At 40.7% G+C, this 22478-nt stretch overlaps 1 protein-coding gene across 3 annotated transcripts in view; it reads right to left on the bottom strand.

The window, feature by feature from the left end:
* Positions 1–239: 239 nt before the first annotated feature.
* Positions 240–22478, bottom strand: part of CEP41 (centrosomal protein 41) — a 42913-nt gene continuing 20674 nt past the window's right edge. The window contains exons 1-10 of one of the 3 annotated variants that reach the window (XM_081800088.1): positions 21227–21305; positions 16632–16679; positions 12117–12178; positions 11158–11227; positions 5631–5778; positions 3582–3733; positions 3110–3177; positions 1799–1913; positions 1116–1331; positions 240–435 (exon numbers count right to left, since the gene is read on the bottom strand). In XM_081800088.1, coding sequence (XP_081656214.1) covers positions 287–435; positions 1116–1331; positions 1799–1913; positions 3110–3177; positions 3582–3733; positions 5631–5778; positions 11158–11227; positions 12117–12178; positions 16632–16671 — 1020 coding nt within the window. In that variant the 5' untranslated portion in view covers positions 16672–16679; positions 21227–21305 and the 3' untranslated portion in view covers positions 240–286. Of the gene's footprint in view, positions 436–1115; positions 1332–1798; positions 1914–3109; positions 3178–3581; positions 3734–5630; positions 5779–11157; positions 11228–12116; positions 12179–16631; positions 16680–17507; positions 17619–21226; positions 21306–22478 lie in introns of those variants that run through there. The other 2 variants (XM_081800087.1, XM_081800086.1) reach the window with 2 other exon arrangements.

The raw sequence follows: 22478 nt of genomic DNA, 5'->3' as shown, positions 1-22478 counted from the left end.
AAAAGGGGCCTAAAAAATTAGACTCTTTTTTCCTACTCAGTTTCAGAAACTGAAATATTCTGTAAACAATAGGGAGGACACTAGAGCCTGTCATGCCTCTGGTTTTTGTAAAACTCCCTCCGAGCTGGATGCAGGCGAGGAGCTGGCCCCGGGCAGAGGGCAGAGGGCCTGTCACACATGGCAGGGTCTTTCCTCTGCGGCAGTTTCTGAAAATGACCAACTTGGGAACTGCTCAGGGGTTCCGAAAGGAGAAGAAGTATTTATTTGACTAAGACGGGCAAAGTTTTTACTTCCAGGGCTTGCCTTGCAGGTGGCCGCTGCTGAGTGAGCGGGGGTTTGGGGGGCCAGCAGGGCCCCCGGTGGGCAGGTTCTGACTGCTGCGGGCGCCTGGAACCTTGGAGTCTCTTCCAGCGGCGTTCACTTGGCTCAGCCGGCCTGAAGGGAGCAAGAAAGCAGGGAGCAGAGCTGCAAGAATGACTCTGGGCACAATCTGCCAAGTATACTTTTAAGTTAATGAAGTCTTAGGGTACAACCACTTTTAAGCTAATGAAGTCCTATTCAGTGTCTACTTTAGGCTAAAACCTACTCTTCATCCTTGAGATCAACTTGAAGATGGGGAAGGGGCAGGGACGAAAGGAAGCCCAGTGACCTTTTTTTGTTTTCTTCCTCTCCATTATCCCCAACCAACCTAGCCTGGCCTTCATTCCTTCTTGGTAGAAATGGGTACAGGAGGGATTAGGGGAAAGAGAAGAGAAAGTAGTGTGCTCAAGGGAAGGTTGGGCAGGGTTTCGAGGTGCCCAGAAGCCAGAGAGGGAAACAAAACCCATCAGAGAGGGAATCCTAGTGCCCAAGCTGAGCCCCTCCACTCTGCCTGAAATACATATGTTATCTGACTCATAAATCCTTTCTCCTTCTCTGTCTATATGCAACGTCTAATTCTCCCCACAACCTGGGATCACTACCCCTTGCCTCCACCCCTCCCCCTACAGCACCCTTACACTCCCCATCCCCTACAGATATTTTAAGACTCGAATATGAGATCAAACTTTTCATACGATGAGGTCATTTTCAAAGCTCTACAGAAAACGTGATCTCTAAAGGTCAAAATATCTTACTGGGATTGTCCGCAGGACCCTGATCCTCTTCCAGGTAATATTCTATCTTTTTTAAATCTTCTGGGGTAAATCTCCATTTATTCTCAGCTGGTGGGGGCGGCACTTTGGGGCTGGATCGTTTCCGGGCAGAGCCAGGAGGAAGGGCCTGCTGGCAAGAGGCTGGCAGGGAACCGGTAATCAGTCCTTCTGGGAATTTCTGAGCTAAGACTTTTAGACCTAGGTGTGGAAGAGCATCAGAAAAAGCAGCGTTAACATGGTGAGGCGAAGGCAAGACCTGGAAAGGTGGCTGCATGTCTCCTAATCTTTGGCCTTCCGGTCCGAGCCAACACAAGGACGTGACATCTTAATTGCTTCACCATGAAGCAAATTACACCAGAAAATGTCGGTGGTTAGGCGGGATTCTGAGAATTCCACCAGAAATCCTTTTGCTCCAGTCTTCAGCAGTAAGGCTTTCTCACAGAGCCTGAAAGCAACAGCGTTATTTCAGGAATTAAAAACATGTGCTGATGGAGCTAACGGAAGTTTCACAGAACTCCTGACCCCTTGCAGCCAGCACGGTTCTCTCTCCTTCCAGGATTCTAAATTCTGAACGTGGACAGGAAAAGGGTGATAGGGGAGGGGTTGAAGGGTTGGGAGTCCAGATACCTGTGTTTTCAGTCCCAAGCAGAGTACAGCCCACTCACCTCCGGAAAGCATGAAGAGGTTTTCAAACCCCCGCTCGCACATGGTGGTGGCCGCCTGGCTGGCCAGCCTCTCGTCATCGTCGTACAGAATGATGACCTTGCCGTGGGCATTTTTCTAAGAGTCACAGAAGTTAAGGTTTGCCCGCACTGGAACTACTGAGAAACTCCCAGGGAACAAGGAACGGTCTAGGTTCACCTTCCTGAGCTGGTATTCTTTTTTTTATAAATGGATTATCACTGTGGTCCAAGATTATCACTACTAGCTCCACACCTTATACCCTTTAGCTCTTTTATCCTCACGGCCCTGAAAGGTCTGACAATCTCCATTTCACAGGTGAGGACATAGAAAACCTCTCTGTCCTATGTGTCCACTGCAGCCTTATTTATGATAGTAAAAAAAAGGAGACCCACCTAAAGGCCCATTTGAGAGAAAGAGTTTTTAAAAAAGTAAATCATAGTATAGTATATAGTAAGATGAGGTAAGTACTGCATCAAAAATGGAGTTTACAGGGGCACCTGGGTGGCTCAGTCGTTAAGCGTCTGCCTTCGGCTCAGGTCATGATCCCAGGGTCCTGGGATCGAGTCCCACATCGGGCTCCCTGCTCGGCGGGAAGCCTGCTTCTCCCTCTCCCACTCCCTCTGCTTGTGTTCCTGCTCTCGCTATCTCTCTCTCTGTCAAATAAATAAATAAAATCTTTAAAAAAAAAAAATGGAGTTTACAAAGAGCTTGTGTTAGCATGGAGAAATACACTGTACTATGAACTGAGGAAAAATCAAAATACTAAATTATATCTACAGTATGATTTCTACTTTGTTAGAAAAGAATACAGAGAAGACAAGTGGAAACAAAATATGCAAAAAACATAATCAGAGTTGTTCAATTGTATGATTATCAATCTTTTTTATATTTTTCAGTGCTTAAATTATTTTCTATTTGTGTAATTTTTATGAGCCAAAAAAGAAAGTAAGATTTTAAGAAGAAAAAATTTAAAACAGAAAGAAAAAAATTTACTCTTAGGTTTTACTTGGGCAAGTTTTCTGGGGGGAAAAAAGGTCTTAGGACTAACTCTCAACAGATCACAGCCTTTAACCTAATGTTTTTTGGCCCACTGCAGGATGGCTTGGAAGCATCTGCCAAGATGGTCAGGATACTCAGCAACAGCTAAGAATCCAAATTCTAAAATATGCTAAGTAAGCTAATTAATATCAAAGGTCCTTACCCAGCTTTTTTTCCTAGGAGCATGATTCATGGTAAGTTTGACTCTTACAGTCCTCAAACCACCCAACTCCTTAAAATGCAACAAAGGATACATATTCAAGAATGTCATTTGAATAAGGGTTCATCGTTCTAGACAGAGTTGCAATTGGGTAACTATAAGCTGCAAAGAGAAGAAAAAGCTTAGGATGTTTGCAGCTCTCAGTACAACTTGGCCCCAAATTCCCGGCTGGTTTAAAGTCTAAAAGCTCAAAGAACCATATTTGCAAAATCAACGAGCCATAAACCTAAATACTTTTTTGAGAGAAGAGAAAAGGACACTGAACACAACAGGAAGCTTCATGTCACCATTTCGGACATTTAGCCCCGGGCCCCAGAGCCATCCGAGAATGTCACCAGCCTGTCTCAGAGCATTATGGCAGAGCCAACTTCCAGGTTCCCATGATGGATCCAGCTAACAAAAGATTTCCTTAACTGCTGACCCTGGGATGTGGCTCAAGCCTGCCTAGACTCCAGAACGGGCTCTGTTCTTGGGAGTGAGACACGAGAACGCCTTCGCACTCTTACCTCCAATAACGTGGCACTGCTGATAAGAATCTCTGTCTCGCACATCTAGTAGCAGGAAGGGGCAGTCAGGATAAGGTTTGTCTTTGGTGTTGGGCTCTGCTTTCTTCACTAGCCCTTTGTCTAGATCCAGTTCCCCAACACCACTGATGACACTGCACGTGAAAAGTAGGTCGGCAGAAACTAGTCAGGGGTGAGTGGCTTCAAGGTCAAATGCGTTTCTTCAGAATAGCCAGAGAGGGCTCAGTGTCTTTTCAAAGGACACTTCAAAGAAAAAGGAAAATGGATATGGTGTCTCAGTTCTGCCTCTGAATGCCCGACCGTATGGACTCCCATTCTGTCACACTGGACCCTGAGGAAGGGACCCACGTGTCCATCCATACGCACCTTCAGAGAATGCATGTTAGGTCATTAGCATGGCTGAGGGGGCAGAAACCGTAGGGCACATGCCGCCTCCAGCAACAAGGGCAGCGTTCAGAGAAAGAAAGAGGCCAACAGTTAATCTAAGGGAATTGTGAGGAGTGTAAGAAAGCAGACCAAAAGGGGAAAGAATCAGGCTGGTAGGACAGGAAAAATGAAGGCTTTCTATGTACATTAGATGTAACATAAACCAACATCGATTAATGTATCTCATCTACTTACACAGCGACCTAGCCGATACGTATTTTGAATCTTAATGTTTTCAATAGTTATCTGTACTTACTCCCGGTTTATAGGTGACAGTGTTGAGGTTGAAGAGGCTTTTAGATTTGGTGGCATTCATATAATGAGACAGAGGAAACACTAGGATTAAATGAACGAGCTTCCTATTGACAGTTCTGTTTCTAAGGTCATAAAACTGGTCACCATATTAAGATTACAGACAAAATGTGGTAAAAAATATGAATCAAAGGCTTAAGAGGAGTGGCTGTTATGAACAAAATGGCAAGGAGTGAAGTATCTGTAGTGGAATAAGAGGACGCCTTTCCCAGGCAACTCTGAAGACGTGTGTGCCCGACCACACACGAGTATGGCCTGATGGCTCCTCTCCCAGCGTGGCAAATCCAATCCTGCACTTAGACCCGATAAATGCTGTAACTAGATGCCACAGAGTGCACAGGAGAAGAAGAAAATCTATTTCCTATGAAACTGCATCCTCAATGGAAGTCTTATTGGTCTGTGTCGCTAATTCCAATTTTAGAGTTCTTGCGTAAAGTAGTTATAAAAAAACAAGAGCGGTCCTGGGGGCGCCTGGGGGGCTCGGTCGCTTAAGCGTCTGCCTTCAGCTCAGGTCATGATCTCAGGGTCCTGGGATCGAGCCCCGCATCGGGCTCCCTGCTCAGTGGGGAGCATGCTTCTCCCTCTCTCCTGCCCCTCCCCCACTCATGCGTGGGCACGCATGCTCTCTCTCTCAGATAAATAAATAAAATCTTAAAAAAAATAACAGTGGTACTGATGATAGGAATTGCTTCCCTCGCAGAACTAGTTTCCCTGGTACAACTGTTTTGCCAGTAGAAGGGATAGTCGTGCGCCAAAAATCATCCCCATCTTATAATCAACACCTAATATCTGCGAGAAAGCGTTGCATCATAGTCTTCGCAGAAAGAAGGACCAGTCCCGTGCAGTTTGAGAACTCACTCCAAAGGCTGCTTTCGTGCTCCTTTGCACCTGCGTTAATATCAGAGCACGGCGACTGGCACTCTATTTTTCTTCTGATTGCAGACAGGGTAATTATAAGCTGCAGCAGACAGAAAAGGGGGCAGGAGTGGGAATCAAAAGATAGTAGTTGTAAAGCTAAGTCCTAATAGCAAACCTGCATCCAGGAAGGCTGAGAAGGATGGAATTCAGGAGTGAAAATTAATGCTCTCCTATCAATATACTCTTACCTTCACTAAGATGCTGTGAAAAGAGTCAGGCGGTGGCATTCATATCAAGAGAAAATTAGAAGGGCTGGGGTGAAAATGTGGGACTTGACTACTGCCAGTCTGTTTCTCCGGTGATTAAATCACCGAAACTGGTATCCAAAGGAGTATGAAGTAAAATGCAGGGAAAACATAGATCCGATGAGCGTACCTCTGCAGAGTGGAGCGACTGGAGTCCCCGGCTCCCGCGCTCGTTATGAACTGCATGGGGCTTGGCGACTGTTCCCCGGGGCTCCCCTTCCCGTTGGTCCTGGCACCGATTTCCCCGTCGGGCTCTGAAGTCGTCGAAGAGTCATTGTCTAAGATTTGCAGAGGGATAAATAAGTAAAGTTGACCTCTGAGTTTATTCACGGCAGTCCCACTGAAATTAGGTCAAGACAAGGAAATCCTATCACAATTATTAAATTGTCCTGGAAGTTCTACCACCTAGGACCCCAGGAGTCCCCGAGACCCTGTCAGGGGGACCCGCAAGGTCTCTTCTACTATGTTCATATTTGCACGAATGGTGCCAAAGCAATGGGGGCTAAACCTGTGAGCACCTGAGCAACAGTGGGGCAGAGGCACTGAGTTTTATTAGTGAGCTTCATATTTTTCACCAATATGTACGCGCTCGAGAAATAAATACGGCAGTCACGTTTTAAAAAAGTCCCCAATGGAGCCATAATCATAATTCTATTAAATCTCATCTTTAAGTACACACCTTTTGAATATTCTGTGTGATGAAATAGGGAGTCCGCATATAGCAAGTCGGCTCCACCCCAAGATAGCATGGTTGTCTCAAGGCAAAGTATTAGTGTGATTAGGGCTGCTTTTGCCCTGAACACCACTTTTACTTGGAAGGAAAACTGACAGAAAAATTATAGTTACTTAGACTTGTGCATGTGGCAGACATTTTCTCAAAAATGATCTAAGCGAACTGTCATTTCAAGGAAAACAACTGATGGTATTGGTGTAAAGATTCAATTTTGACCAAAAATCAGAATTTTGGAAACCGTGTTCTCCATCAGGAGCTTGACTGCCTCCCTGTACTTAATGACTTTTCTGATAAGATAGGTGGTGAGATTAATAAATATGATTTTTTTGTGGATATTGTGTAATGAATGAAATTTGTCAATGTTTGGAAGATCTTCATAACTCCGTGAATCAATCTTTTCCAAATGACCATTGAATGATGTTATAAAATCATGCATGGGTAAGAAGATTAATTCAAAGTGCAAGACAGACCAGTGGGTTTAATGGAACAGAGTACTAAACATGCATTGATATGGTTTCAGATTCCACATTACAACTAACCTTTAAGAAGCTACCAGTCGTCAAGTTTTAGTATGGTATCAAAGATATGTATCCACAATTATCTGGAAGGGTTATTAAAAGAGTCTCCCTTTTTCAACTACAGGTCCGTGAGAGGCTAGATTTCCTTCATGTACTTCAACCCAAAGAGCATATTGCAACAGATTGAATGCAGAAGCCATGAGAATCAGCTGTCTACTATGAAATCAGACATCGAGACTTAAAAAAAAAAAAAAAAGTAAAACAATGCCATGCTCAGTAAACTTTTTGTTTTGGAAATACAGCTATTTTGCATAAAAATGTTATTTATGTTTGCAATGGGTTCAGTATCACTATTTGTAAATGAAATAGTAAATAAATATTTTTAAGTTCTCAGTTAAAATTTTTAATATCCTAAATATTAATAGGTATAATGCACATAAACCAAAATTCTTTGAGGTCCTCAATTTAAGAGTGCGGAGGGAGACTGTACCAAAAAGTCTGGGAATTTGCTATTCTAACTAGTACAATGAGAGAAGAAAGCTTAGTTATTAAAGAGGATACTAACATTTATTTTGCATATGATATATAATACCTAGAAACTTCAGAAGAATCCTATGAGAATAAGGGAAATAAGTATGTGGTTAGCTTAAAAAAAGAAATACTAACAAACTACTTTTCTTATACGCCAATTAGAAAGGAATATGACGAGCATCTCATTTACAGTAACAACTGCAAATATAAGATATGCTCTCCTCGAAAATAAGCCTATTAAGACATGTAAAGGGCCTGTAAAAACTTACATCCTTTATAGGTCTTATAAAAATTTTACTTAAGAGACATTAAAGACAACCCGAATGAAGACAGTGATGTACTTTCACATTCCTGACTGGGTGACTAAAAGTGAAATGATGTTAATCCTTTCCAAACTTAATTTTTAGCCCTAAACCAATCCCAACGGGATTTCTGGAAAGCTTAAAAGGATTTTAAAGATGAGAATGAAAAAAATTTATATATATATATGTATATATATATATATATAAAATATTATATATGTATATACTTATTGCATATTTATATACACACACACAGACACACATACATACATATGGGTAATTTAGAGAATATGCCTTAGCGAATAGTAACATATATTGCAAAGGTAAATGATCAAAACAATGCTGAACCACAAACCAGAACAACAGTATATGAGAACACAGAAACAAATCCCAGAATATATATAAAAAGCTAACATAAATGTTAAAGGTAACATCACAAACCAGTGGGTAAAGGGAGAACGAGTGAATACATGGTGGTGGGATATTGTGCCAACTATGTAGAAAAATCGAATTTAGAAAACCCCCTCACATCATATACCAAAATATTAACAAAGAGATTGATGTAGGAAAACAAACAAAAAACAAAACCACCAAGCAAGCTAATAGAAGAAAATATAGGTGAATAGTTGATCTTATTTTGGATTTTATGAGCCTAAGGCAATAAAAGAAAACACAACATGAAAGGCTAATAGATAAAATCTCGTAAAAATGCAAACCTTGTGTATGTCAAAAACCAACATGAAGAAAGTTAAAAGGTGAGTAACAAATTAGGAAAAATATCTATGACCTAGATGCATGAGGAAAGGTTAATATACTTAATTCACAAAGCATTTTTTAATTAACTAGTGCTTTAATTGAAAAAAGATCCTGTGCACAAGGTAAAAATGCAAACAAGATAAAACTATTAATACAGAAAGGAAGTCCCTTCCCACTGCAGACCCGTAGGCCCTCAGGCCTCCTCTCCCAAGGGAACTACCTTCACAGATTTATGTCTTTTTCCAGAAATAAAACAACTACAGACTTTTGCATCTATTTTATTTCTTCCCCTTTTAACGTATCAGGAGAATGCCACTCACACTGCTCTACACTTTGGTTTTTTGTTTTGTTGTTTTATTTTTACTTAATGATACAGCTTGAAAACTGTTCCAAATCATTAAGTAAAGCTTTTTCTCATTCATTTTCAAGGCTGTACTGGTTTCCAATGTTTAAAGATATCCTAATACACAGAGCTTTTACAAATCAGTAAAAGATGAACGTTCCATGAGGGAAAAAAACTGGGGAAGGACATGGAATGTGCTCAGAAGAAATAGGTATGACCAATAAACAGACAGATACACAAAGCTCAATTTCATGATCAGAGAGATTCAAAGGAAAATTATTAGATACCACTTTCATCTATCAAATTGGCAAACGTTTGCAAAAATGATAATTACTCAGCATTGCCTAGGATGAAGAGAAACAGGTCTTCTCACTTATTTGTTGGGAATGCAAACAGGAAGAACCATTCTGGAGATAATGTGGAATCAGCATTGAGCATCTTAAAATGGTTCCACCCTTCAACCATCTGCAGCAATTTATCTTCAGGGAATAATCAGACGCACACAAACGTTTATGTATTTACGTTAGGGTATTGTTTTATAAAATTGAAAAATTAGAAAAACCGTAATGTCCAATAGGAGAATAATTAAATTATGGTATAGCCACAGGACAGGCATTATATGACAACACAACCTTCACAATTCAGCTTTTGAAGTCCATTTAATGACATAGGATAGTATGCATGATAAAGTGTTAATCTGAAACAGCACAATTCAAAAGTATACACAAAGAATACGGATTTGGGTGGGCAGTTAGGTAGGGGGGAAAATAGAGCAAAATGTTAGCAGGGATTATTATTTTAATTTTCCTTATATGTATTTTTTGCAGTTTTCTAATTTTCTAGAAATACACTTTTAAGTCAGGAAAAAACAGTAAACATTACAAAAGGAGATTTTTTTATTCCTTCAAAAATAGCCAATATGCATACAATCTGTTCTACAGGCATTCCTGAGTGAGTTATTATTCTGTGTAGAGCACTAGAAAAACACTAATATTACTCACACATTATGGTGTCCTACTTTATAAGAGCCTATTTTGCTGTGCAAATTCATCTCAGAAGAGAAAATTGCATGTGCCCATATGTTCCAGTGCTGCAATTGCAATGAATTAAAGGACCAAATCCAGGTACTTATATAACCAGGTTAAAATTGGGAGTACTTCTATGAGAAGACTCAATTATCTCTGATACAAAGAGCCCTTATTTCTCTGCCATGAGAGGTATCTGTCAAAGATAAATTCCTGTCTTTGTCAGGTGCTCTTTATCCTCCCTAACAAAAACAAGTCCAGGGAGATGACAGTTAAGTTGCACAAAACCAGGGCTCGGACTTCCTGAGAAACTTGTCTTGAAATCAGAAGTCAAAGTCCTGGCCTACATCAACCTTCACAGAACACATTTCCCTTCAGTAAACAGCCACACATTGATGGTTGAGTACCTCAGGATAAAATAAAGACCTTAACTCTATGTATTCTTTTCATGACAGTACAACTAAGGGGTTTTATTTTCGACTCGGCATTTCAGAAAGGAAACCTGGAGCTAGAAGCCTATCTTCCTAGCCCTATCTCCGACCCAGCACCCATGCCTCCCCCAGACGGCTGCCAGGCGGGATGACGCATTCCCCAAACTCGCTTGGAGCTTCTCATTCTCCGCATGCCTTTGCTCAGGTTGCAAGAACTTCACCCTTAACTTGCACCTGTGAGATTCTACCCTCCTTTCTGGCCCAGTTCAAAAGCTCTCAGAAAGCCTACCTCAGTTTTCTAACTGGAAAGTGCCTTTCCTTCCTCAGAACTCCCACAGCAAAGGCATTGGTTGTTACCAGACACTCGTAGATCTGTAACCCGGGCCCATTCCTTACCGGCTGTCTCACCTTAAGCAAGTAATTTAACCTCTGAGGCTTGGGCTTCTCATCTCTAAAGTGTACCTTCTAGAGTTTTTGATAAGATTAAATAAGAAAGCTTGAGTGAAGTACTTAGCAATATATATTCAACAAATGATGGCTTCTCCCTAGTCCTCCATTATGAATTTCTGCCACGTTCGTGATTTTGTGCTTCTGTTATCACTCTCCTCATCCAACACGCATACGTGTGTGCACGTGCACACATGTGGCTACCAACTCTCTGTAAGCAGAGCTGGGCGTTACTCATCTTTGTAGTCTCCTAGCACCTCATACTGAGACCTGTGCATATATAGAAGGCACTAAAAATATTTGTTGGAAAAAAAGTAATCAGTATATTAAACACATCAAAAACATTTAAAACTACAAATGTTAGAGCCAGAAAACCAGATGGCTTTTCAAAAGAAATAAGAATTAACAATTAAAGCACCAGGTACCATTTCTCAGAGAGTAACAATCTAATTGCAAATAGATCCATCAAAGTCCCAGTTCCCTGTGAACACAACAGCAAAGGCGGACAGGGTGAGTACCTTCAGTCAAATGGGCAATCGTTTATTTGCCCCACATCCTCAATTCTCATTACCTTCTAGCCTTTGAATCTCTTCAGCTGTCACTTCCAGTGTTTGATCAGATAGGGAAGCAACTTGGATGACCTGATAGAAGAAAGAATGAAATGTATAGATGCCTGTATGTCTTTAAACAGAGGCAGTTCTGTCTTTTATAACAGACGAGGAAACATCAAAGATCTCTTGGTTTAAGGGACTGTCAGTGTCCCCCACTGGAGACTAAATCTCAGGCCTCCTCATTTTGGGAATGGTAATCATACCGCAGATGATAGTTCCAGAAAAAAAAAAGATTCATTTAAAACATCACATAATAAACTTAAAAGGCCAAAAGGACAATTTAGGATAAGAAACGTGAATAAATAATCATATATATTTCAGTCTCAACACGCAGTACTTACAATGACAGAATTGAATCAACAATTCTGCATGCAATGAAGAAATAAATATAATTATGAGTATATGTATCACAACACTGTATACCTACACACAGTTTTTAAAGCACTTTTCACAGTTCAGCTCCTAAGACCCAAGATCCACCTTGAGGTACATCAATGAAACTCATGTTTGGGGGCCAGAGAGACACTTTGCCCCTAATTTTCAAATGAAAGAAGAAAGTGACTTTCCGAAAGTAACAAAATAGCCCATGGCAATCACCTGGTTTCACAGAGAAAAATGTCCAAACAATCCAGAGACCAGAATTCTAGATTCTAAATATTAAAGCATGCAAGGAAAAAAAATAAAACCTAAACCATAAGTGTGATGAGTTAAAGGTGGAATGTACACTTTACTTTATCAAAGACTGTTCATACTACCCTTGAATGAGCACACACACCACGCATCAATCTTCCCATAGGTGAAATGTAAAGAATCAGAAGAAACCCTTCTGCAAACATTACTTAGCCGTGGAATTTAGAAATACTCACATAAACCAGCACAAATTAGAGTCTTTGCTCCAATGGAGGATCGTTCAACTTACCAGCTGGGCAAAAGTTGTAACTTTTAGTCTCTTGAAAAGCTCATCCTTTTTGTATCTATAATCTGAAAAGCAGGATAGGACAAATAATTTTCTAGGTATATTTTTCTTTCTTAGAGGTACTCATTCTTTCTAGTCGTCAAGTTATGTGGTATAATTTTCAAGTGATTTATATGCTTTTCCATATATTATCTCATATACAATCCTCATGGTATGGTCAAAATTAAGTGTGCCACACATTCTTATCACCTCTTTATTCCCCTTCCCCCCCCACCCCTTGCTTTGGCTGGTAGGAAACCTAAAGTTGAATTTACAAGCCATCCTTTTGTGTCTTGTGACTTTACCCCTTGCATTTATTCTGTCCGCTTACCCTTTTTCCCTTTTACTCTGCTGTCTTTCTTTTGACCACCATTTTTGTAAGCCACTTTAAATCCTTTTCAGAACAAAGCAGGGAATAAACGTCTGCATTTTGCAAATGAGGACAGAGACCCAGAGAAGCTCAGTTGCCCCAGGTCAAACAGGTGGTAGGACATTCACACCCTATTATTCTAACTCTGCCCTGAAGGGAGACCGGTTCTGTTCCTGAGGTTACAAATTATGCTGGAGACATAGGACACTTCCCCCCCCCACCTCCCCGGGTACCATGCTGGGCAGAAAGTTAGGCCTGGTCCTGATAATCTATTCTACCAGTTTCTCCACAACTTCACTTCAGTAAAAATCCACCTACTCAGTGTTCCAAGATGAAAAAGTTCCCGAGATCTGTTGTGCAGCAGTGTCATGTTTAAAAATGGTGAAGATGGTAAATGTGATATGTGTTTTTTTTTCTTTACCACAATTAAAAAAAAATCATTCTGAAACATCAATATTTATTCAGTGCTATCTTGACAGTCCTGAGACACAACTCAAATGGGGGCACTTCTACGCCTGTTTGTTATTTTATTTTTTTTAAAGATTTTTTGTTTATTTTTTAACAGAGAGAGAGAGACAGCGAGAGAGGGAACACAAGCAGGGAGAGTGGGAGAGGGAGAAGCAGGCTTCCCGCCAAGCAGGGAACACGATATAGGACTCGATCCCAGGACCCTGGGATCATGACCTGAGCCGAAGGCAGACGCTTAACGACTGAGCCACCCAGGCGCCCCTACGCCTGTTTGTTATTAACAGTTCTTGATATCACATTGACCAGTCTTAAAATTTAGCCAGTCTCACATGACCTAGTATCTGTCCCACAGAGACATGCTAAAAGTTAGCTTCCTTAAAATTTCCTGAAGATGACTGCCAATTCTGAGTTTTCAGCATCGAACTCCCACCCACCCTTACGCTTCCCTTCACTTCTACATTTTTATATTGGCGCCCATGATTCCTTAAGTACTTCCTCATTATTTCCGAATTACTAAAGGTTAGGGGGATAATTACTAAGGCCTTCACAGCATAGAAGTCGCAGAAACGGAGAATCCTAGCAACAAAGGAAAGGATTAAAGGTATTTAAAAGTATTTACCTGGTGTTCCTAATCATTTCCACGAATTTTCCAAAAACCAACACAGAACGAATCCTTTGGAGGATAACGTTAGCTTGGTTGACCAAACACCTTAGGACTCAGAGTCAAGAAGTAATAGTACTTTAAAAACTAGACTTGCGTCACTCTATCAAGACTCCTGTTACAGTGAAGTCAAGCTTCTCTGTTCTCCATGTCTCAAAGAGAGCCATCTGGCTAATAACTAACCATTACTTCTAGAAAATTATCAGAATAGCTTCTTCTGGGTACAACAAGGTAACAAACCTAAATGCAAAGGAACTTCTAAGACCTGCCAGGATGCAGACCCAAGAGGCTGGGCAGAAGCTTTCAAAAGTACAGCTGAATAACCACAGTCTCCTCTCAATTGCCACCAATCTGCCCACCAAAAGTCATTTATATAAATCACAATGGCAATAAATCAGCCAATAAAAAGAGTCAACAGCTTTCAAGTAGCTTGCACTGTGACATTTCTCCATTGATATTCTTTTGGTATAGCTGCATAGTTTCAAATATTTCTCCACTTCTTCACATTCCCAGTACAAAAGGTACACATTCAAATCCCCTTTGACTAAGTAGAAATGATCTCAAATGAAAAACAGGCTCTACTATGTTCTACGGATTGGCATTTCTAGCAATCCTCTCATAGGGGCTGGGCATCCCGCTGCACATTTGAGCCTGAACTCTACATACCTGGTTCTTGTTTAGAAGGACAGCCATCGGTAGGACTTTCTGACATTATTACTCAGAGATAAAAGATCAAACTAGATGTTTTACTAGTAAGTTTTAAAGCTTATAAAAAAAGGCTGACTTGGAAAGCTCTGTCGTTCTGTCCTTGCAAGTGCGAACAGAGCTTTAAGGATGGAGCTTCTGCTACGGTCGCTTCTCCCAAACTCCGGGATGGAGACAAAAAAATCCTAGTTTCAGATACGTTATCAAGTTCTGCTTCTCCAGTAAGTCTGGAGTCTCAGAATGCCTCTCTCGAGTTACTGGAAGGACAGAGACCTGACTATCTAGGATGCTTCACACTGGGTCCAGCTAGTGTCATCTAACCACCAGAAGCCAAGAATAGGCTTTGTGAGCAGTCAATAGACACAGAGTGTCTGTTTTCCCGAGACAGAGTAGAAAGAATATTCAGATTACAAAGGAATTCTGCGTTTTCAGGGTACTGTTAAAACGTGTTACTAGCAAAGGGAAGTTGGGCTCACAGTGGAAGACAAATCAAAGGAAGTAACAGAACAAGGTTTGTGATTTCACAGAAAGACATGGCATCTAAGGTAACCCACGAAAAGTGATGGGTCTAGGATGTCACGAAACAAGGCAATATTCTCCTCCCTTTTGACCCAAAAGAACATCTACAACAGAAAACAGGAAAAGAGAAGGAAATAGCTTCCAAAATGTAGATCTCAAATCAGAATCTGAAATAATTCTAGTCAGGGAATCAGCACAAAGTGTGTGAAACAAGATGAGAGGTACCTCCTGTCTTCCTAAAAGGAAGTCCAAAACTTCTAAAGAGGGAAGCAAACATTTTCAAGGACTCTATTCTAGAGGTATTGGCGGGGGGGTGGGGGGCGGTGGAGGGTGGGGAGACCAGCTCCATTTAGAATTTAGATATTAGAGAAACCACATTGTGCTTTTAAGAAATGTTTTAAACAGGGTTCAGCAATCTGGGTGGAACGGAACATTTTCAGGGGACAAATCTTGGTGTGGACATGTGAGCTTACATTAAGCTACGAATGGATAGGAGGCAAAAGGAGATTGCAAGCCCAACCAGAAGCAAGCCAGCTGAATTTTACCTGCTGTGGATGAACTAAGGACAACAACAGTGAAGCATGGGTGAGTAAATGAGATTTTTTTCAAACAGTTTAAAATGGTAATATATACTTAAAGAATATATACTTATGTAATGTAAAATATAATAAAAGTACAAAATCTAATATAAAGGATCAAAGAAGAAAAGGATGGTGTGACATTACCCATGAAAAAACAAACGTCTATAACATTAGCCCTTATAGCTGAACACGGCAACTATCAAGAGTCAGCATAAAGCTGTTCCTGAGTCCACACTATCGGCTGGGGTTTCTTAATACCGCAGCAATTCAAAAGAAGCAGAAACATTATCATTTAAATTCAAAGGCCTGTGTTATAAAAACAGAAGTTCTGGTTTATTCTGGGTTTGTAATATTCTCTTCCTGAAGGATGTGTATTACCAGAGTGAAGTTCTGAACTACGAACCATCAGAGCACCTCTTTACTACCATTAGCTAACTACTCCCCTGGCACTGGGTTCCTCTCCTGAGGAGATGAACAAATCCATCTTAGGAAATAGATGTTCCTACTTCTTTAATTCTGGCCTTGGTGTGTACGCTTTCCAGCCATTTTGGACACAGGTTGAAAAATTATGATTTTGTGCAAGGGCGACGCACTCGGTGACTAGTAGCTTATCTTTGAAGCAGATTAGTTTGTAAAAAGGACATGCATGAAATATGATTTTTAATTAAAGGAAAGCAGACTGCAATGAATTCATAAGGCATAGCACCACTTTAAGCTCGCTCTCTCTTACCTCTCAATGTCTTTCATGAATAACTGATTAATTTATATGCAAAAGGAGGTTATGAAAGAAGAGATAATATTATTCCTATCTCGGGCATAGAGAGAACGAAGAAGGTAGGAAAGATCATGACCTTGAAAAAGGTCGTGGAGACTGCAGTGCAATGAAACCAGAAGCTCGGACTCTCGCTGCCTAACTAGAGAGCTCATTCTGCATTTCAACACTAGCATCTCCGGTGGGATGTCAGTCGGGCAGAACTCGGCCCTCAGGCAACAACCTCAGCAGCTGGCTGGGATGGTACATGGTGTTTCCCACATCCTCCTCGGCACCTGCCAGGCTCGCCCGCCTCCCACAGATCTCCGTGCCTGTCAGCTGTAGGATGGGGCTAAGGTTGTTAATAACCAACTTCTAGAACTTCAGTGCTCTATTTTCCCAAACCGTCAATAGTGTTACTCACTTTTTTTGATCTCTTCTAGCTTCTCAATGTATTTAGTCATACTGTTACCTAAAAAGAAAATACGATAGGCTTTTAATGGAAGAAAATGAGTTAATACTGTAAAAACAGAATGGAGTACAAGTATTCCCCAAGCCTTCCTATCCGGTTCTTATGGAATCATAGTAGGTAAATGGGCCTCATTAACACTCTTTTGGATTATACAGCCTCATTAAACGATGAGGAATCAAGGGGAAAGTATTGGCCAAATGTATTGAAAGCGTACATACCCAATAAACACTAGGAAGCCCCAGGCCATACAGATGATCACTTTATATAATCTTTTTTTTTTTTTTTCTTTTTGAGTCAAGGCTTTCCTCCTCCTTTTATTCCCCCATAATCTTTCTGTGGGGAAGATGTGCCAAGGAGAAAGAAAGAAGCAATGATCTCTGAATGTCTAAAATGTGCCGCTGTGGCTACCCAAGCAAGCCCTTGCTCTCTGCTTAGTCTTTGTGGTTTCCCTCGCTTTCCTGAACTTGGTCTTCAACTATTCGTGCTGATGCTGCAGCCTGACCTAGACCACACAGTCTGTGCGCTAGTATTCACCATGGATTCCCACCAGTGCGGAGAGCACCAAGCCCTCGTGTTCTGCAGCCTGGTTCTACAATACCAGGGGCTAGCCAAGGTGGTTTGGAGAGTTTCCATACACTAAAACGGGGCCAGGATCCTTTTGGTTTCTGAACGAACTAAGGTCTAGTTCCCAAGCCACAGGCTATTATTTTTTACTGGGCATGCTTCAATTTGATTCAGCATGGCAAGCTCTGCCTGGCATTCGAAAGATACAGCAAAAAAGGGGAAAACTGTTTCAAAGTTTCTCATTTCTAAAATTGTGCTCCTAACCTTTAAGCCTTGGGAGGAGCTAGTCAGATTCAGTCCCAAGTTCAGATAAAAGAAATGCTTCCAATTAATGGCATGAACTGATGTTTTTTCAGGACTAGCCCGAGCTTTTCTTCATGTTTTAGGTCAGAAGTAGAGAGAGAAAATTCTTGCTCTGAAACCCAAAATACATTTTCAAAAAAACAACTTACATCACGTTATTATTATATCTTTACTTATGAATTCATCAGGGAATAAAATTCCAGAGTCAAAAAAATTTATTTTTTTCCACCTGAAGACACACACTCTCCGGATCAGGATGAGACAGCGGGAAACAGTATAGCCCTAGAGCCAGACTGTGGCCTTCCAAAAGCTCAGAGAGACATGACAGCAGTCAGGGAGGCTGAAAGGCCTGAGCCTTCTCAGGAGAGACTGAAAATGGCTAAGAGGTCCAAATAGCACCACAGACCAAGAGTAGAATCAAATATGATCTTTTCTAGGTTCTTCAGGCTGGAAGTGACCTGAGATGTGACCGGATCTCCGGAGTGGGAACCACGAATTCTTCCTCAATGCACACCCTTCTCCCCTGCAACTTTGACCTCAGGCGGGAACCCACTGGTCAATACAGTGGGGGAAGAAGACAGGGCAAACATTGTGCTTGCTCTTCGGTGTCCTGCCGTCTTACTCTGAAGCTATTTTACGTAATAGCTTTTGGTTACAAGTGTTCCTGAGTCCCCTACATTTGCGTGTTGCTGACCCAGCAGTTAGCTTCTTTTGGCGGGGCAGCTTTGGGCAGTCTCGTCAGAAAGCTAAGGTACAAAAAGGATCACCGATTTGTTCAGCGAATTAGTAACTAAGCCGGGCTGAATGTTCCCAACCTCCTGGTTTGTAATATGGCTCACAAAAACATACTCGTTGTGCTGTTTTAAAAACACGATTTCACCGTGAGGTAAATATGTAGGAAGTGTGACTTCCCTAATAGTAGCAGGTGGGACCCATTTTACGCTCTAAATTCCCCAAGGCACACCACACAAGGAAGACAATAGCCAGCCATATTTTATGGTCTTTATTATTAAAAACATCGCATTTCCAATCTAGAGCGGTTTCCACTAGCAAAGTGTCTGAAGGCCATTTCTCAATTAATCAATTATCAGCATTTTCCGAGTATTTACACAGCACTTCATCTTTGTACCAGCAGGGCCTCACACCAACCCTGTGAGGTAGGCCGGCGCTCCTACCGTCTGTTTCTCCCACTAAAGGAGAAGGCAGGCAAGTGCAGTCTTTTGCAGAGGTATACAAATATTTGGCAAAATTAAGCACAAATCTGAGAGGGCGACCGATAAGAAGGTCTTTTCATTATAGACATTCATTCTATCGAAGCAGGGAGGAAAAAGAGAAAATGGAGGATTTCTGCATTGTTGCAGCTGGAGAAAGACACTAGGAATAGCTGACACAAAAGATCCTTAAAAATGATTTTAGAAAATATGAAATGTAGTATTGTACCCCACTTCATAGAACGCTTACATCTTAACTACGCAGCTTATCTTACTGGATCTAATTGCATCTGAAAATAGGCTTTTGACTACCTTTTAAAAAGACTAGAAATGAATCAATTCTATAATTGGCTTATTTATAAATGCAGCTTTGTTTCATACAAAAGGAGCTTAAAAGACTATCAGCAAACCAGTTTTTTTTTTTAACTGAAATTACACATTACTGCTAGATAAATTTTCCGAGACAAGACTTTGATTAAAAAAAAAAAAATGTCAGTGGCTCCCCATTGCTTCCTGACTAAAGTTTAAACTCCTTGTTCTAGAGCTAAAGGCGCCAACGTCTTACCTGCCTCTTCAATCTTGCCTTAATTACTAAACTTGACAAACTCTCCGTTGGTCTTCTGTTCTCTAACATGTCATCTTGTCCATGTAATCATAATAGCTCACCCAGCTGGAAGTGACCTTTCCCTCCTCTGAACTTCTACAGCACTCAGCTCAGCACTCACAAGGCATTTATCATTATACCGCCTTATTTGTGTGCAAGTCTTATCTACCTTCTGATACTGAAAGCCAAAGACTATTTACACACACACACACACACACATCTCTTCCATTGTCTAGCATAAAAGGTACTTGGAATTATTTGCTAAGTGAAATATACTATGAAGATCTACTACCTGAAGAATCCTTATAATGAATTATTTTATAACACAAATTATCATGCCCCAATTTGGCTTGAGTTTTTGGACACCTGATTTTCTTTAAGCTATGCACAACTTGATTATTATTACAGTATATGTTATATACTACCTATGTAACATCCATATTATTTCAAGACTCGGATAACCTCGAAATGTGTAAGGTGGTATTTAGCTTCTACTTAGTTTATAATTTAAATTGCAAAAAAGATATATATATATATATTTTTATATATACTTATATATATATAAAAGTTGTGCAATTAGAATCAAGAGAAAGAGACAGCCCAACTCTATCAATAGTGCTATGCAAGAGAGAGAACAATCGATAAATGGAGTGACTCGTTCGTTAGATTTTTTCCCTTTGTTTTCCTATAATTTAATAACATTATTCGCACTGAGTCAGTAAGGAAAGCAAGTGATTTTGAGCAGCAGTAATCTAAAGTGGGCAAGATTTATAAGGCACGAACTCAGTTGCTAAGAGACAACTCCATTGCTTTATTTTTCTTCAATATTTCCCTCCTCTACGGAGAAGTTCTTTTGGCTCAGAAGGAGCAGAAAGCGTGAAAAGCGGCACAGTGGTCTTTTGTTAATCTCAATAAGTTATATGAGTGTATAGTGCTTTCTGGTTTATAAAAGGCTTTTACATACATTTCTTCCTTTGACATAAAAAACAGAATTAAATACCAAATAAAAGTGAAGAGTACCTAGTCTGGTAATGAGTTTGAGCGCTTAAGATCAAGGCTATTAGCAAATATTCAGACAAAGTAGAGACTAAAGAAGAAAAAAGGACATGACTACTTTGTGTGGAGATAACAAGAGTAATGTGAATTACTGGATCTAATTGCATCTGACTACCTTTTAAAAAGACTAGAAGTGAGGCTAGAAGAGACGCAGTGGAGAAAAGTCTACAGAATTTTAGAAAACTGGACATTTGAAATTAGATTGGATAGAGATTGAAATGAGAGGCTAATACAGGCGATGAAAGAGTGTAGGACACTGACAAAGGGAGAGCCCTGTGGTTTGGAAAGTGTCCCTTCATCAGCCTGTGGTGCAGTGGAAGGGAAACCCAGAGAGGGTGCTTGAGAATACACAAGAACCCTGCGGTGGAGACCCAACAAAACGCCGTCAGGGATTTCGTCAGAAGCATAATCCATTCATGGCACAGTCTGGCAAGGCTGGGGAGCTGGTAAGAGACACCCAGGCACCTATGGAACAAAAGAAATATTTGAAGTTCAAAATGATTCTGGTATTTCTAGCTGTGGCTATATAGCAGTGTTTGAGTTTATAGGAGAAGTAGAGTCAGAAGCATAGAAATAAAAAATAACCTTTACCCAGGAAGAAGACAGCAGTCTTTGAGGAACTCAGGAGGTGATTTGGGTGAAGACTGTGGAGATACCACGCAATTCTTGATTTCTTGTGATTAACTCTGAATTGCTCACTGTTTGGTAAGAAAAGATTAAAGACCCATCTATTTAGCCTAGAAATGAGGAATGCTCACTCATACCTGTGCTTATTTTCACTGCTCTGACTGCAGAGCTTAAAAACATACCATAGACAGGGGCTCCTTACTCTCACGGGGCTATAAGGTTACTCTTCTGCTCTCTTAACCAGGACTCCTCACCCTTTGCACCTGTTGGCACACATATAAATGATAATATTTGAACAAAACGCTGGTGTAAATGCTGGCTGCCCCAGGCCCCCATGGCTACCCAGAGAGCTAACAGGACATGTATCATGGCACATAACCAACCAGCCGTGGCACAACAAGTGGAAATGTTCTCTGAATACACGGGGAGAGAAGTCACAAAAATGCATAGAAAAAAAAAAACATTAAAATCCTCCTCTGAAATTGGGGCTCCTGGGTGGCTCAGTCGTTAAGCGTCTGCCTTCAGCTCAGGTCATGGTCCCAGGGTCCTGGGATCAAGCCCCGCATCAGGCTCCCTGCTCGGCGGGAAGCCTGCTCCTCCCTCTCCCACTTTCCCTGCTGGGGTTCCCTCTCTCGCTGTGTCTCTCTCTCTGTCAAATAAATAAATAAAATCTTTAAAAAAAAAATCCTCCCCTGAAATTGACTTTAAAATAATTTCTAAGTTTGAAACAACAAAAAAAATCGAACACTAGGATAGCCCCACACTGACTTTAAAATAGTTTTAAGCAATGAAGTACACTTTGGCCCTTCCAAAAGCTATTATAAAACTAGTTTGGGAGACTTCTTACTCCAGGAAGATGAAGTAGATGTATTTTACTCCTCCAGCTAAGTACAACAAAAACACTGGACAACCTACAAAATGGGAGAAAGTATTTGCAAATCATATTTCTGATAAGGGTCTAGTATCCAGTATATGTAAAAGAACTCTTATAACACAGCAATAGGAAAAAAAAAAAAACAAGTACAAACTAGGCCAGTGATTTGAATAGGTATTTCTCTATAGGAGATACACAAATGCCAATAAGCACATAAAAAGGTGCTCAACATCATTAGTCATTAGGAAAATGCAAATCAAAACCACAATGCGATACCACTTCATATCCGCAGAGATGACTATAATCAAAATGATGGACAGTAACAAGCATCATCAAGGATGTGGAGAAAAAGAGCCCTCCTACATTACTGGTGAGAATGCAAAGTAGTGCAGCTGCTTTGGAAAACAGTTTGGCAATTCCTCAAAAAATTAAACACAGAGTTACCACATACGGTCCTATGTGACTCTTAGGTATATAACTAAGAGAATTAAAAGCATATATTCACACAAAAATTTGTACATTAATGTTTATAGCAGCATTATGGCCAAAAAGTATAAACA

Source organism: Leptonychotes weddellii, chromosome 12, assembly GCF_054177405.1.
Source record: "Leptonychotes weddellii isolate Sample4059 chromosome 12, ASM5417740v2, whole genome shotgun sequence".
NCBI classification, from domain to species: Eukaryota; Metazoa; Chordata; class Mammalia; order Carnivora; family Phocidae; genus Leptonychotes; species Leptonychotes weddellii.
The sequence above is the reverse complement of the archived record's forward strand: the minus strand, read 5'-3'. Positions and strand labels throughout refer to the sequence as shown.